The 16607-nt window shown below is 55.1% G+C and overlaps 2 protein-coding genes across 2 annotated transcripts in view; one reads left to right on the top strand and one right to left on the bottom strand.

The window, feature by feature from the left end:
- The window catches only part of ITGAE (integrin subunit alpha E), a 52435-nt gene that overhangs the window by 2717 nt on the left and 33111 nt on the right, over positions 1-16607 (bottom strand). Inside the window, 17 exon segments of the mRNA XM_074190530.1 lie at positions 1-942; positions 1891-2001; positions 2635-2730; positions 2808-2888; positions 3477-3548; positions 6785-6892; positions 6971-7065; positions 7265-7347; positions 7990-8069; positions 8279-8386; positions 8659-8791; positions 11318-11391; positions 12253-12381; positions 13366-13517; positions 14840-14970; positions 15243-15373; positions 15956-16180. The exon segment at positions 1-942 is cut by the window's left edge and continues 2717 nt beyond it. Coding sequence (XP_074046631.1) covers positions 859-942; positions 1891-2001; positions 2635-2730; positions 2808-2888; positions 3477-3548; positions 6785-6892; positions 6971-7065; positions 7265-7347; positions 7990-8069; positions 8279-8386; positions 8659-8791; positions 11318-11391; positions 12253-12381; positions 13366-13517; positions 14840-14970; positions 15243-15373; positions 15956-16180 — 1893 coding nt within the window. The 3' untranslated portion in view covers positions 1-858.
- On the top strand, positions 4002-6290 carry HASPIN (histone H3 associated protein kinase). The gene has a single exon (XM_074190518.1). It carries the CDS (start codon positions 4002-4004, stop codon positions 6129-6131), a length of 2130 nt encoding a protein of 709 aa, XP_074046619.1. The 3' UTR covers positions 6132-6290.

Here is a 16607-nt window from a genome sequence, read left to right as displayed (position 1 = left end):
TATTGATTCAGATTATCCAGGAGCAATTACATGTCTCTAGTTGTTTAGATCTGTCTTTATTTGTGTGAAAAGTGACTGTTTCCCTATAGTTTCTGGATTTATTTTGGCAGGCTGAATCCCCATGTGTTTCATCAAAAGTTAAAACTTTTTTTTGAAAAATTGGTTTTTTATTTTCCCCCAATTACATGTAAAAACAATTTTCAACATGTTTAAATTTGAGTTTCTCTCCCTCTCTCTTCACCCCCCTATTGAAAAGGCAACTTAATATTGGTTATACATGTGTAGCTATTAAAACCATACTTCTATAATAGTCATGTTGCAAAAGGAAACATTTAAAAAAGCAAAAAGTAAAAAAGTCTGCTTCTTTCTGTATTCACAAGACATATTTCTTTCTCTGAAGGCAGTTAGTATGCTTCATCATTGGTCCTTGGAAAGGCCTTGGATCCCAGCATTGCTGAGAATGGTCAAAGCATTCCCCATACATCATACAATGTTTCTGTGACTGTGTGCAATGTTCTCTGGTTCTGCATCACTCTATGGAAGCCTTTCCAGATTTTGAGAGCATCCTGTTTGTCATTTCTTATGGCACAATGGTTTTCTATCACAATCATATCACAAACTCTAACTTGATCAGCCATTCCCAACTGAAGGGTGATCTTCCAATTTCCAACTCTTTGCCACCAGAAAGGAGTTGCTATAAATATCTGTGTACAAATAGATTCTTTTCCTTTTCTAAAAATCTCTTTGGGGTTACAGAACTAGCAGTGCTATCACTAGTCAAAGGGTTTGCATGGTTTTATAGGGAGGTTACAGCTTATATAAAATCCAAGGAGCCCTGATTCCCAAGGAGTGGAGGCCCTAGTTCTCTTTCTGAAGCATGCTTTCCGATGTCTGTGATGTCTGTGATGTCATGGCCTGGTATTTCCTCTTAAAGAAGCCACACTGCAATGCCCATCACCACAAAGGAAAGGAGACATGAGGCACCCATTAAAAAAATAGGATTCTGATATTTGGGAGAGGTCCCAGGAGAAAACATTGGGGTTTCAGAGGAGAAAAAAAGTGTGTGTGGACATCTGGCCCCAACAGGGTGAGGACATCATGCTCTGAACTGCTTGGGCTGTACCACTATGCCAGGGCCATTTGTGGGGGCTTTCAGGGCCTCTTGTGCAGCCTATCTGAAGGGACCCACCTCCCCACCACCTCCCCTAGGAGGTACTCAGCAAAGAGAAAGACAACCAGGTTCTAAGGATTTTGGAGAAGCTTGGGGACCCACCAAAGAAACAATACTAGAGGTGGGACATGGGGGAGAGAAGTGTCTGGGTCAGGTCAAAGAAAACCATTTGGTATCTCCAAAAGCCCACTAGTCTGTGACCCTGGTTAAGGGGCTGGCTTCCAGACAGGGCAGGGCTCAAGCCAACTTATTTTGACCCATCACCCCTGCTCCAAGCACCCTTATCTTAACCAAGGCTCCCTGTGCCCACCAAAGATCTGCCTAGTTGTTGTCCCCTCTCTGACATCCTAAAGATTTCAAAATCATGTGGAACCCCACTAAGAAAGGCATTTATTTCTTTAGGTTCCAAAATTCATTTCTGATCATTAGAAACTCTCCAGACACCCTTGTCCCATACAAACATCCTCACACATAGGGGCTTGGTGCCCAGGCTGACCTACCATGAAGATGACTCTCCCTAGGCCTGCCTGGTTGCCCCCACCACCACCATCAGTGGGAAATGACTTGCTTGGAGAGCTCCCAGTGACGTGAGCAGTGGAAGGCAGTGCTATCTGGGAACTCATCCAGTAGATCCTTAACCAAAGCTAGATGCCTGGGTCCCTGTGCCCAAGAAATGCTCCCCAAACACCCAGAGTCTGTACCCTTCTGACAGGACTCACCTTCCATAGGATGGCAATGATGCCAAGCAGGAGAAGCAATCCGGCCACACTGCTTCCTAGGATGATGGGCAAAGTATGGAACCTGGGTTCCTTCAGCAGGATAAGGGTGATCTGGAATGAGAAGAGCCACCCCTCTGGTGGGGAATCCCAAGGGGGAAGGATACCACACACTTCTAAAACAGTGGGAAATGGCTAGAGGGCGCTGCAGGTGGTAGAGCACAGGTCCTGGAGTCAGGAAGACCTGAGTTCAAATCTAACGTCCAATGCCTACCATCTGTGGGATTCCAGGCAAGTCATTAACCTGTGTGCCTCACTTTCCTCATCTGTAAAATGGGAATAGCAGCCCCTCCTCCCTCCCTCAGATTTACTATGAGGGTTTGACGACATATTTGTAAAGCAACCCCATGTGGCTCTATCGACGTGGGCTGTCCTCGATTTATAAACCCGGGCTAGAGATGGTGGAGTGCTCCCCCTCACAGGCCTGGCGCAAGTTCCTCCCAACACACAGCCCCTAAGTTTCCAGCCGGTCCTGGTCTAGCCGACGCCGAGAATGCCCCGAGCCCTGCCTGGGCACCGTGCCCCTGGGCTCGAGCCATGCTGCCGGCTTCTGCACCCACATGGTGCCGGGCGGCGGCGGGGGCTGCGGTAGTGGCCGCAGCTTTCTTTCTGGACAGAATTTGTTTCTCTGCACAAGGCCCCCCCCAGAAGCCCCCCAGCAGGGACCCCCCAGCAAACCCCCCTTACCGAGCTCCGGAGGCTGCCCTGGGGCAGACCCTCCAGCAGACTCTCATCGAAGGAGATGGCTGCGGGGATGGACAGCTCCGACAGGGCCTCGGGCAGCTGCGGGGGGCAGAGGGGCGTCAGGAGGGGCCGCCCCGCCCCCGCCGCCCCCGCCGCCCAGGGGCCCCCGGCCCTACCTGGGGGGACAGCTCCAGCGCCAGCCGAACCTCGGAGGGGGCCACGGCCAGCGGGCAGCACAGCGGCAGCCACCGCAGCTCCTGGCCCAGGAGAGGGGGAGACCGGCTCAGAGCGGGGGTCCGGCCCGGCCCTTCGGGGCCCCAGGCCAGGAGGGAGGCCACGCCCCCGGGGAGAGGGGAGGAGTCGGAGGAGGCCACGCCCCCGGGGAGAGGGGAGGGGTCTGGAGGGAGGCCAAGCCCCCGGTCAGATCAGGGAGGAGTCTGGAGGAGGCCACGCCCCCGGTCAGATCAGGGAGGAGTTGGGAGGAGGCCACGCCCCCGGGTCAGATCAGGGAGGAGTCTGGAGGAGGCCACGTCCCCGGACAGATGGGGAGGAGTCGGGAGGGAGGCCACGCCCCCGGTCAGATCAGGGAGGAGTTGGGAGGAGGCCACGCCCCCGGGGCAGAGGGGAGGAGTCAGGAGGAGGCCACGCCCCCGGGAGAGGGGGAGGAGTCGGGAGGGAGGCCACGCCCCCGGTCAGATCAGGGAGGGGTCGGGAGGGAGGCCACGCCCCCGGTCAGATCAGGGAGGGGTCGGGAGGGAGGCCACGCCCCCGGTCAGATCAGGGAGGGGTCGGGAGGGAGGCCACGTCCGGGGGCCGGAGGCCTCTGGGGCCCGCGCCTCACTCACCGGCCTCTCGGCCGGCCCTTCGGGGCAGCGGGCCTTGCACCCTTCTGCTTTCCCACCGCACGTCGAACTGGCCTGAAAGACAGGAAACAGGGGAAGGCGCTTGGCTCCGCCCAGCCTCTGGCTCCGCCCTAGACGCAGGGGGGGGAGGGGCAGGCTCAGGAACAAGCCTTTTGGGTATTGGTCGGGGCGGCCGCTTCCTCTGTGCATGCACGCATGCGTACGGGCGGGAAGTTGCGGGCCTCTCCTGTCATAGTCCACCAATCGGCTGTGGAGAAGGGGCGGGCGCAGCTATGATTGGCGGCTACCACAGGAGAGCCGCCTTCGGCACAGCTGCACAGGAGCGGCTAAGCCGGGACCCGTGAAAATGCGCGTGCGCACGACGGGGACGGGGCGGGCCTGCCAGGGGGAACCGGGAGGCCGTCGCGGAGACCTCTCCGCGCCTGCGCGTGCGTGCGCGCGTGCGTGCGCGCGCGCGCAGGCCAGCCCCGGCCGCCGCCTTTGCGCTTGCGGCCGTTGGCGGGCTCCATGGCGCCGTCCCGGGCCCCGCGGCCCCAGGCCCGGCTGCTCCGCACGTACGGCGGGCGGCGGCGGGCGGGGCGCGGGCCCCGGGGGGCCCCCGCGCCCTGGTTCTCCCCGGCCCGCGAGCGCCGGCGCCTCTTCTCCAGCAGCAGCAGCGGCCTGAGCGCCGGCAGCCCCGGGCCCGGCAGCAGCGGCGCCGGCAGCCCCGCCTCGGGCCCGGACTCGGACCCCGACTTCGAGCCGTTGCCCGCGCGCGGCTCCGTGGGGCCGGCCCTGCGGGGGCTGCGGACGCGGCTGCGGGCGCGGCGGCCTCCCGGGGCGCTGGAGGAGGAGGAGGAGGAGGAGGAGGAGGAGGGGGAGGAGGGGGAGGAGGAGGAGGAGGAGCAGGAGGAGCAGGAGGAGCAGCAGCAGCTGGCCAAGGAGAACCGGCTGCACCGCCACGTGACCGAGCGCAGCTGGAAGCTCCGGGCGCGCGGCCGGAGGCCGGGGCCCCCCCTGTGCAGCACCCCGGGGCCGCCGCCCCCCACGGCCGCCCCCTCCCCCGGCCGCACCCCGCCCGCCGCCCGCCCGCGCCTGTCCAGAAGCATCCTGGCCCGCCTCAGCCCGGTGCCCAACCTGAGCCTCGAGCCGGAGCCCGGGCAGGCGGGGGACAGCCTGGCCACCAGCGCCTCCCTCTTCAGCCCCGCCTCGGCGCCCCCCAAGGCTCTCCCCAAGGCTCTCCCCGAGGAGCCCCGCGGGCGGCCCCGCAGGCAGGCGGCCAAGCCCGCCCTGGCCACCCCGGCCTGCCCCCGGGGCCCGCCCCAGGGCACGGCCAGGAAGGCCTGCATCAGCGGCTTCAGCTCTGCCCGCTGGAAGAGGAGCCGGCCCCCCCAGACTGGGCCCCGCCGGAAGGTCCCCCTGGGCCAGAAGCACCCCACTGAGGGCTGGGCCCAGGCCCGGGCCTCACTCTCCTTTCACAAGAAGGTCGTGGCCGAGCTGCAGCCCCCAGGGACCCCCTGCAGCTCCCTGCTCCTAGACTCGTTTGGAGCCCCAGGCGGTACCCCCTGGCAGACCTCCTCCATGTACATGCTGACCCCCAACAAGTCCCTGCCCACCGCCGAGATGGTGCTGTCGGATGCTGAGAAGGTGTACCGGGAGTGCCAGCAGGAAGGGCCGTTGACATTTGACCACTACCTGTCTAGGGACAGGATCCAGAGCTGTGAAAAGATTGGGGAGGGCGTGTTTGGGGAGGTGTTCCGGGCTGTGGTGGGGAGCCGCACCATGGCCTTGAAAGTCATAGCCATCGAGGGGGAGGCGCTGGTGAACGGAAGCCCCCAGAAAACCTTTGGAGAGATCCTGCCGGAGATCATCATCTCCAAGGAGCTGAGCCTCCTATCTGAGGAGGCCCCCAACCGGACTGAGGGCTTCATCGGCCTCTACTCGGTCCGCTGTGTGCAGGGCCCCTACCCCGACTTGCTGCTCCGGGCCTGGGATGCCTTCCACCTCCAGCAGGACTCGGAGAACGAGCGGCCAGACTGTTTTGGCCCGGAGCAGCTCTATGTGGTGCTGGAGTTTGAATTTGGGGGTGTAGACCTGGAGCACATGAGGAAGCAGCTGTCTTCTGTGGCCACGGCCAAGAGCCTGCTGCACCAGGTCACGGCCGCCCTGGCCGTGGCCGAGGCGGCCCTCCGCTTTGAGCATCGAGACCTGCACTGGGGCAATGTGCTGGTGAAGAAGACTAGCGCCAAGGAGCTGGGCTACACGCTCGACGGACAGGCCGGCACCATCGCCACACACGGTATCCACGTCAACATCATAGACTATACGCTGTCCCGGCTGGAGAAGGATGGCCTGGTGGTCTTCTGTGACATCTCCCAGGAGCAAGAACTCTTCCAGGGCCAAGGGGACTACCAGTTTGAGATCTACAGGCTCATGAAAAAGAGGACCCGTAATCACTGGGCCCCCTACCAGCCCTACAGCAACGTGCTGTGGCTCCATTACCTGGCGGACAAGGTGCTTAAGGAGATGACCTTTAAGAAGAAAGTCCTCACGGGGCCCATGCGGCAGGTGCGGCAGCAGATCCAGGCTTTCCACGAGTCTGTGCTGGGCTTTGAGTCGGCCACAGAGCTGCTGCAGAGCCACAGCCTATTCCGATGACCCGCCCTGCCTTGGTGACCAGCTTAGGGCCTCCTCGATATTTTTCTGAGCTAGAAAAATGTCTTCCGTACAACTTTGCCTTTAAAAAGCATTTGTTCTCAGGTCAGCCCAAACTGAAAACTCTAAACTCTGAGGGATGCTATAAAAGAATATTTCCTATTTTCAGTCTTGGTTTTTGAAATTTTCTAGGGGCCTCAACCCAGAGGAGCAGATTAACAGTAGGTGAAGAAAAAGGATGGCCTAGGGCTCCAGGCAGGTGGGGAGGTGGTGCTGTCATGCTAATGACTCCAGCCTGAAGCCGAGAGAGTGGAAGTGCAGGGAACAAAAGAGAACCTGGAAGGGAGAGAGTCCTAGAGGACCAGGTGATGGAGAGTGGGGAGGGACCAGAGCCACTGGGGCAGTTCTCCTGTTTGCCACCCGCAGAGCCCAAAGGGGAAACAGACTCCCTCTCCAAAGGTCTGAGTCCTTGATTTCTTCAAGAAGGGAAGAAAAGGTGCCATGATTCCCTGGTCCTTTTCAGGGCAATGGGGATGATACTGGGGGTCCTGGAGCACCTGTTACCTTTTTCCCCTAGGGCTCCTTTTCTGGTTTAAGGAAGACCCAGATTGAGAGAGCCCTGTACAGAATGACCACCAAGAGTAGTTTTTAGGTACCTGTGTGGTCGTTGCATTCTTCAGTTTTATAATTTCCTGGTCTTGCATTTTGACTGGAACACAGACCTCTAGTAAAAACTCAGCTCCAAAGGGATTTTCCCCATGAATCTACAAAGACAAGAGACAGAGAAAGTCAACCCCTGGCTTAACCAGGAGGTGGGCAAGCACGAACCCCGGGATACCTACATTAAACTTGAATTCCTTATGCTCTGAGAGGCCTTGCCTGGTGTTCATGTATATCACTTGGGGTCTGTGGGTGAGAGGCCCCAAATGAGTTGGATCTAGAGCCCCTCAAAGAGAGTAGGGGGACAGGGGAGCCAGGACAGGACATGGGAGGCCAGGGATCTAAAGTAGATGTCAAAATGCCCACAGCAGAGGCAGGAGGAGACACTTTGGACGGTCCCAGTGACCATCTTGAATCATTTGTAGCAGCTTCAGTCTGCACTGGTCCTGCCCCAGCCCCCCGGGGGAACCACAAGCCCACTTACTTTTCGAGAGCTACTGTGAGGGCGTATTTGACCTGAAGCTCCTGCCTCTTGATCACTGGCAACTGCCCATTGGCACTGAGGAAGGAAAGGAGAGACGGCTTGCTTCTTGGCCATGGCCGCCTCCTCCCTGGCTGATTTCTGCCTGAGCATCCGCCAGAATCCAAGGGGAGGGCATGGGTTAAGTGATGGCTGAGTGTGTCTGCAGAGATAGCAATGGATACAGACTCTGGGGGGGAGGGGGAGCTTCCTCAGGGGGAAGAAGAACGGGCACCAGCAACATAACCTTGCCCTTAAATCAAATTCTTTTTAAGGAGTTTCTGAAGAACTTAGGATGTCCTGAAGGGTCTTTAAAAAGACTTTTAAAACTTGAGACTTAAGAAAGCTCTCTCTAGAGGCCCAAGGATGTAATTACTCCGAGGACTTGTCTGACCAAAGTCCCTGGAGTTGAAATGAGAGAACAGTATCTGACTTCAGAGCTTAACTCTCAGTTAATTCACAAGACCTTTAGAAAGCCCCACAAGAGAAGAGCTTTGTGGTTGTTGAGTCGGTTCAGTGTGAAGAGAACTTACAAGACCCCATGCAGGGATGCTGCAGTGCAAACGAGGTGAAGTCACTTGCCCTGGCTCACATAGCTAGGAAGAGTCTGAGGTCAGATTGGAATGCAGGTCCTCCTGACTACAGGACCCCAACCAGTACACCACCAAGTTGCCCACTTACTTGGTGACATTAATGGTAATTTCTGCTTTGTCGCTGGGAAGTTTCTTTTCATCTATTTGCCAAGTTATTGAAAAATTGACCTGTTTTAGAGGAGAGAGAACACATGAACACCCCTCTAAATCAACAAAAGCCATTTGTTCTGCAAGGGATGTTGGCTTGTGCGTTGGGAAAGTTGCCTTGCCCGCTCCTGATGATGAGCAACCTGGATTAGGATGTGGAGATTGGGGCTTAGTCTCTGAGCAGATCTTGGTAACAGGGATATCGAAGGTAGAGCCCACAGTGAACTTACATGTGACCTCTTGAATACAGAGTGGCCAATCCTACAGATGATGGCTAGGACAGGGCTGGCAAGGGTAGGGTCTGTGCACTCTATGGAGGGTGAGGAGGGCGAGGCGGGCTGTGAACACAGAAGGGAATGAAGAGAGGGGTTTCCCACTGAGAACCCTGGGGCCCACATCCCTCTGCTGTCTAGATGAAGCCAGGCTGGCTCTTGGGGATCACTGCTTCCTTTTCTAGTCGGTCACTAAACATCCCTTTGAAAATCTCAAATGTTGCCCTCACTGGAAGCTCAGGTCATTGTTCAAAGAGTTTGCAGACTCCTATCACTCTTCTCTTTACAAACCAGGGAAGGAAAGACAGTGGCCCTAATATTAGAAAATCTGAACTCACCTTTTGGATTCTCTTCAGTCGAAGGTTTGGAGAATGCATCAAAATCATTCTGGTCATATAGGAGTCTTCCCCGGTGTTGGTGAGATGAATGGTCATTGTCACTTCTTTAGTGACCCCCACCACTACTTTCGTCCTGCACAAGATATTTGGATGGTGTATACAGTGGGTACAGATTCTCAACCACTGTATCATCATATTATTGGTTCTTGTTAGACTTGGATTTATCACTCACATCTCCCTCCTCTTCTTCTTGGGAAGTGGGTTATTTTTAATTTCAAGTGTTAGACACATTCATCCCTTTTGAATTTCCCCTTTCTGGCTGTGGCCCCAAATTAGAATCTGCTGCCACCTGTTTGTACCTGTAACCCTTCTAGCTATTTAGCCACTCAGCCTCTGGCACATGTTCTTTCTTTCCATCTGTGAGTGGAAAGCTCCTGTCCTTACCCAAACCTTAATCATCCCTCACCTGGACTATGGCAGCCAAATCCATGGACTGCTATTCCTCTGCTCAGTAAGCATCACTGGCTCCCTATGGATTGCCATTAGGACCAGTTAGCAACACTTTTTGGACTGGACTGGCTGTCCCCAGGCATGCATGCCCTCCTCCCCATCTTAGAATCCCTCTTTTGCACCATGTCCTTTCATGAGGCCTTGCCTTTGAAATGCACTTATTTATTTTGTTTGTTAAATGTTGCCTATCTCTTTTAAGGGTCTTCATAACCCCAATAACTGGTACAGTGCTTTATTCACGGTAGTTGCTCAGTTTTTACTTAGTAATTTACTCCAGTCATTAATAAAAATGTTGAACAGCAGAGGACCCAGCCCAGATTCCCTCCTTCCCACTGAGATTTGACCAGGGACTGCTCTAGATCTCATTTATGTCTAATCTACGTCAAAAATGCAATATGGTACCAGATGTCTCTAAAGTCTGTAAACTTGGAGTCTTTCCTCTTCTCATTCATTTATAACCCCTATGCAAAAGGCAGTCAGCTGAGTCTGGCATAACACGAGCTTGCTGAAGTGAGGCTGACTCTAGGTGATGACTGACTAACCATCCCTTTCAGGATTGTCCTAGAAGTTCCCCAGGACTCCAGATCAAGCTCCCTGCTGTAGAGCTGACAGAATCTGTCTGGTTTCCTCTTGAGAGCTTTTCCCCCTCCTTGCGACCTGCAGCACTTTGACTAGACTCTTCAGAGATTGCTGAGAAGGGCTTGGCAGTCATCTCCACCTGTCCTTTGCTGTTTGCCTAGTGCAAGAACCTCTGAACACAAGTTGTGGGGGCTCAGGGCATGCCTAACCCAATCCAAGAAGCACGGATGAAGCAATGTGCTGCATGTGGGATAGTATGAGAAATCAGAGTGCAGGAAAGAGGACTCCCCAAAGAAGTTCCCTGCCCTTGATGAGTGAGCAATCTTGTGGCTTGGCATGTCAGTATATGCCTATGGACGCTGGTAGCTGGAGGAAAAGGTGCACTTACAACAAAGGAGAGCAGGAATGTAGAACAGAGGCATCACCCACCGGGTCCCTCACCACCAGCTGTCTAGAGGCTAGGTGAAGAGAGTCTGAGCTAGCCCACCATATCTAGCAACTGATTGGATATAGGAAGGGGCTTCAGGGGGGAAATCTAGACAACGGGGAGCAGAGGGATGCTCACAATTGAAACAAAATTTAGGAGTAGCTTTAAGATTCCTTTTTGAACAGGTTCAATCCCAATGGAGATGCCCAAAGTCATCTGTTGAAGTGGGTCTGGAGTGTGGGAGGGAGATGAAGGAGCCTCTTAGGAAGAACTTAAGGGCCCCCGTGGTCATGGGGCAGGGTATGGGGATGAGTTAACCAAATAACCTGAGCAAGGAGGGTGACCAAGGGAGAAAGCAGAGTCTGAAATCCCAGGGAAAGGAGATCTGGGCAAGAAGGATGAGATTCTTGGATTTGGTTGGTGAGAGACCAAGTCCCTTGGAGGGACAAGGGCTAGAAACCAGACTAAGAGCTGGGGAGTAGAGGCTTCTTAAAAGAACTCATCTGTATGGGGCGGCTAGGTGGCATAGTGGGGCGGCTAGGTGGTCTAGTTGGGGTGGCTAGGCGGTGTAGTGGATAAAGCACCGGCCTTGGAGTCAGGAGTACCTGGGTTCAAATCCACTCTCAGACACAATAATTACCTAGCTGTGTGGCCTTGGGCAAGCCACTTAACCCCATTGCCTTGCAAAAAACTAAAAAACAAAAAAACAAAACCTCATCTGTGGAAGGGAGGTGGAGAAGAGAAGACTGGTATTTGTTGGCCAGGTCTCTAAGGTGACTGGTCAGGTAGGAGGTCCAGGTTGTAAAAGGCCTTAAAAGCCAAACCCAGCCTGGTCAGAGGAAGCCAGGTCTGACAGGTGGTTTAAGGTGGGATGGGTTCTAAATTTGGTGGAAGATTCTCCTGTGGGGAAGAGTATTTTAACTCCTCACAAGAATTTCCTGACATCTAAAGTTGTTTTAAAATGGAGCAGGTTACTTTATGAGGTAGTGAGTTCTCTGTGCCTGCAGGCCATGTGGCCTGTCTGGGCTTTTGTCACATTCCATCAGAATACTATCCTCTGCTCTAACCTGGATGCTGTGGGTGACGGAAAGACCAGATTTGAGAATTGATGGAGATGTTTCCCTGAAGTAGATTTTAACTTACGAGGCCAGGTGAGTTGTCAGCATCAATTCTGCGGCACAAACCAGTCTGTCCTTGCACTCCTTCTCATAGGGCAACTGTGGGTAAATTCAGAGACATTGAATTAGAGTATGGGACTTTATGGGGAGGGAGAGCCAAGTTCAAGGCCATCACAGAAATCATCGGCCCTCGCAGACCTTGACCAGTGCAGCAGACTTTAGGAAGGGGCTAATATTCAGCTATACATTGGGAGTGAGGAAAGGGCATGGTTGGCCGAGGTGACCTCTCTGAACTATTGGACATTTTAAGAGAAATACTGCTGGCATCTTGAGTCTGAACCTGGTTAAGATGTGTGGGTTCCAGTGTCCAGCTGAGCAGCTAGGCAGGAACACCCCCTTCCTGCTCCTCATAGATTGGGGCAGTGGGCAGCTTTCACCACCTGGGTCAGAGGGTTCAGAGTGCTGGACCTGGAGGCAGCCTCCAACACTTCTGTGTGACCCTCCTCAATGATCAAGTCGGGAAAATTAGGAACAGCCCCTCTGCCAGTGATGTTGGGTCAGATAAGATTGCCCAATGTCAGTAGCAGCAGGAGGAAGAGGCAGAAAGAGCTGCTCCCCCAAACAACAGCCTTCCAACCCCACTGAAAACAGAACTCCATTACCAGCAGTTCTGATTTCCTGGTTTAAGAGAGCTTTGAATCTACTTCCCTAATTCTGAATAAATATAACATCCCAGGAGTTTTGCTTCCAGACTCCATTCGCGCATGGCCTGCTTCCTTCCTCAGGCATTGGAAACCCCTGTCCCTCCCACCCACTCTTTTCCCTCCTTTGCTTGGTTGGTCCCCAAGTGTCTGAGGTCTGACCCCAGGACTTACCCACCCACCTATACATAGGGGCTATCCCAGAGGAGTCCTGAGCTCTAGCTCCTCTAGCCCCTCTTGGACTGGGTTGAGTTGGTACCTCAAAGTGGGCTATGGGCTGTCTGAGCTGATCCAGGATGGGATGAGGGGGCTCCCAGTGGCCCTCCAGGTCACTCAACTGGTAGCTGACCCTGATTGTGATGTTGGAGAAGCAATCATTATCACACACCTGCCACAGAAGATGGGGGGGGGGACTCCGGTCAGCTGATGGCTGCCCCTTGGTAGGGACAGAGGGGCCCTGGGCTCCCTAGCCAGCTGCCTCCACCCCAAGGTATACGGAAGGAATTTGGGGGGAGGGCTGGGGAACTCTTCTGAGATTTCCAGTCATCGTTGTTCTCATCATCCAGATTCCATAGGGAACCTTTCACCAACAATGTTCTCTTCTGTAGTTGGGAACTCAAAGGAGATGGTACCTGGGAGGGGCCTCTGGCAGATTGAGCCTCTTATCCAGGGTCTCCAGGCCAGATGTGCCAGGCCCTGGGTCCTCCATGCTTAGCACTTCCCTTAAGGGAGTCCCACAAAAATCCTGGGACAATTCTGCTAGGGCTGTTCTCCCCCTTGAGAGATAAAACTGAGGTCTCACAGCTGGTGTTAAGGTTTTGATCCACACTGGATAAAGAATGTGGGGGACATTTGGCTAGAAGGCCTTCCCTTCCTGTCTCTGCCTGGTCCAGGACCCCCTCCACCAGGGAGTCTTCTCCGATTCCTCTCATTGGTAATGAGCACCCTCTTGGAGCTACCTCCTGTTAGACCGGAAGCCCCACGAGGGCAGGGGCTGCACTCAGCAGGGATTTCTTGAATGTTTATGGAACCCAATGAAGGAGTGAGGGATTGGGGGGAGGGAAGCAGGCACTGCTTCCTGGGAGAGTAACAACTGCCTGTTGTCCCTAGGGTGGAGGGCCAGGAGCTGGCACTTGCCCCTTCTCCAGGAGAGATGGAATGATCAGGAGGATAAGTGGGAGGAGGGGAGGGGGGCTCAGTCAGAGGTCCCAGGGCCTTCTCTGAGAGATTTGGAATGTCAGTCCTTGAGGGCTGTGCCCAGAGGTCACATCTCTGGCATCTGCCAGTGCCTTGGGCAGCTGAGAGGACCTTGGGGAGTTCTCACTCAACTCGGCCACTGTGCCATTCCATGGCATGAGGCCCTGGCCCCTACCTCTCTCTCCACTGGGGTGAGATGGAAACGGAGACAGTCAGTGACTGGCCCCTCCTGCTGCCTCCTGGAACTCCGATCTTCAAACAGAACCCGCTTCCATGACTTCTTCACATCAAGCTCAACAGTCACATTCAGAGACAGTGCCTTAGGCCCTGGAACAAGGATGGAGCATCTCCTGAGGCCAGGGGAGAGCCCTCCTGGGCAGCCCCATCCCAAGGATCATCGGCGGGGCAGATGACCTGGGAGCAAGGGGGAACTGAAGGGAAGGGGGCCCACCTGGGGTGGCCCTGTTCAAATGAGGGAGTCAGGAAAGCTGGCCCGGTCACTTCACCTCATCTACCTCAGTCTCCTCATCTATAAAATGGGAATCCTCCTACCCAGGGTGGTTGTGAGGGTCAGAGGAGATAATTAGAAAATGCTTAGTCCAGTGTCTGCCCATCGTTCTTTCCTTCCTTCCTTCCTTCCTTCCTTCCTTCCTTCCTTCCTTTCTTCCTTCCTTCCTTCCTTCCTTCCTTCCTTCCTTCCTTCCTTCCTTCCTTCCTTCCTTCCTTCCTTCCTTCCTTCCTTCCTTCCTTCCTTCCTTCCTTCCTTCCTTCCTCCCATAGATCTGTGCTCCTTGGTTTCTAACATCTTTTATCCTCATTTTCCCCCCTTTCTGCTCTTGTCTCCTTCCTTCTTCAGGCACTTAGGGCCCAGATCCTTTCTCTCTCTCTCCTCCACCTCAGAGAAGTCTCTTTTCAAGAAGGAATCTAGTGGGGTCATTCCTTCAGGCCTCTCCAGACTGTACTGTGGATTCCCCTGGGCTTTCTTCCATCATTGTGCAGCCACCCCTGCACCATGGCAGCTCGAGCCTTCAGCCCCATAGCCTCCTTCACTGCCAGGGCCCCTCCCAGGAACTCCTGAAGGAGATTCCCCAGGCCAACCTGCCTTCATTTCTCTCCAACTGCCCTCCGGAGCTCACCCCCAGATCCTCTGCAGACACCTCCATTTTGTGGATGGTCTAGCCCCACTAGATTGTCAGTCCCTGGAGGGCAAGCACTGACCTCCCAACTTTACTGGAATTCCCAGCCCTTACTGAATGACCAGGGTCTGGTTCAGAGTGAGGGCTAATGAATGCTTAGCATAATGGATAGTTGGAGAAGAGATCAACAGAGAGATCCCCAAAGCCCCCCACAATGCAGGGGCCCAGAAAAGTCTGGAGAGAGAAGGGGCCAGAGACCCCAGGGCCTTGGACCTGGTCCTGCTGGGAGCCTCCTGCCTCTGTATCAGGGGGACCAAAGACAGAGCCCCCCAGGCTGAGCAGGCATTCCATCTCAGGCTGGGCCCCAGGTTTGTGTACACATCACACAGACACATGCTACCACTCACATGGACACTCCTAGTCATCCATGCACTCACATATACTCACATAGTCACACACAGTCACCCATACTTCTACTCACACATACACACCCACATGTACCCCTCTAGGTACCTGGCCTGGCCCATGGGCTGTCTGGGGTAACCTCAAAACACAATTTGGTGCTGATGTTCTGATCCTCGCCAGGCTTCATCATGCTTGGGCTGAAGATCATGGAGGCCCACAGTCTGACCACAGGCCTGGAGCTAGGAAGGTAGAGGAAGGAGACCAAGGCCTGAGTCAGTGCTTTCTTCTCCTTTTGCAGGAGCTATATTGGGGGAGTGGCTGCTTATGTGGCTCAGTCACCTCCTCCTCCCCTTGGTTTACATGACTCCATCTCTAACCTCAGACAGCCCCCCCCATTCACCCCCTTCCTCCTGAAGGGATTTGGACACTCTGCTGTTGGAAGGGATAGCCCTCAGTGACGGGGAAGGGACGAGAGGATGTGGGATCACCCTGCAGACTTGGGTACTCCTACCGCAACACAGCTGCCCGGCCCAGAGAACCAACGGAGACATCAACTAAGCCATCCCCTGAGAAGTCAAAACCACCATCAATGGACATCCCAAAATACTGCAACTGGGGGGCCAGGTCAGCTGCTTGGATACACTGCCAAGGGAAGGACCTTTGGTTAAAGCCTTAGCTTGCCTGTAGCCCCTTCCCACCTGAGGAAGCTGAAGGCAGCTGAGGCCCGACCCTGGGCACCCAAAGTGGGGATTGGGATCTCCAGGGTAAGCTATCCCAGAACCTGCTTCCTTGGGGTGCTCCATATGGCCAGACCTGCCACCTGGGTGGCCTGATCAGTTCACCTCTGAGGCCTGAGTGAGCCCCTGGAAGCTGTCTAGGAGTTGTTGGCAATGAGGCATTTCTGTGTGGGCTACTGAACCTCTACCTGCCTCAAGTTTCCTCCTGTGTAAAATGGGGCTAATTCAGCCCCCCCTGGGTCTAGAGTCCAGAAGACCCCAGGAAAGTTTGTGAAGTTCTTAGGAAAGTGCCTGCATCATTAGGCCTTCCAGTGGGTGGCTCTGGCATTTGTATATGTGTGCATATATGTGGGTTCAGGACACATGCTGTGTCTGCACACGTGTATGTGTGGGTGGGCACACTTTGGGCCTCTCTGAGTGTGTCTGTGGGCCATGTACCCAGGGGGCCTGCCCAGGGAAGAGGGGAGCCAGACACCCTGGCTGTTACCTGAGAGGGGCTGCTGGCAAGGCCCAATGGGTGCCCATTATAGATGTAGATGCTCCCAAAGCTGGCATCCTCCTTTGCTGGGTACCCCTCCAGGGGAGCCCCAATGGCCACATCGCCCAGCCCATCCTGGTTGAGGTCTCCTATGACAGCAATTGCAGAGCCAAATCTGGCAAAGACAAACTGGGGCCTGCCGCTCAGGTTCCTTGACAGCACATAGGAGTCATTCTGAAAACAGGGGCAGAGCTAAAGTGTCAGGGTCAGGTGCTGGGGCACCTTCTCAGGAACCCCCGTTTTAGGCATCTAGGCCAAGCAGAGCGCCCAGAGCTAGACCTGGAGTCCACAAGGCCTCCTGACCCGGCCTTAAGCATTGGCTGAGTGGCCCCGGGCAGGTCCCCGAGCCTCTGCCGCCTCAGTGTCCTCTGCAAAATGGGCAGGAGCTCAGATGAGCTCCTGTCTGTACAGTGCTGTGGAGTCATGAAAGCATCTTCCAAGGGGGGTTCTAGGTGAAGCTCAACTGGGCCCACCCCTGAGATCTCCCCCCCACTGCTCCACCCCCTCCCCCATCCTCAGTGGGGCATAGACCCCTTGGGGAGCATGCCCCGTGGGGTAAGGCCAGGACCAGAGCCCCTCCCCTCCCCCCAGTCCTTCCTGG

This window comes from Macrotis lagotis, chromosome 6, assembly GCF_037893015.1.
Source record: "Macrotis lagotis isolate mMagLag1 chromosome 6, bilby.v1.9.chrom.fasta, whole genome shotgun sequence".
Classification (NCBI taxonomy): domain Eukaryota; kingdom Metazoa; phylum Chordata; class Mammalia; order Peramelemorphia; family Peramelidae; genus Macrotis; species Macrotis lagotis.
Note: the sequence above shows the minus strand (reverse complement) of the source record. Positions and strands in the feature narration are given on the sequence as shown.

Coding starts and splice junctions, on each gene's coding strand:
- HASPIN (XM_074190518.1), top strand. CDS start 4,002: ATGGCGCCGTCCCGGGCCCCGCGGCCCCAGGCCCGGCTGCTCCGCACG.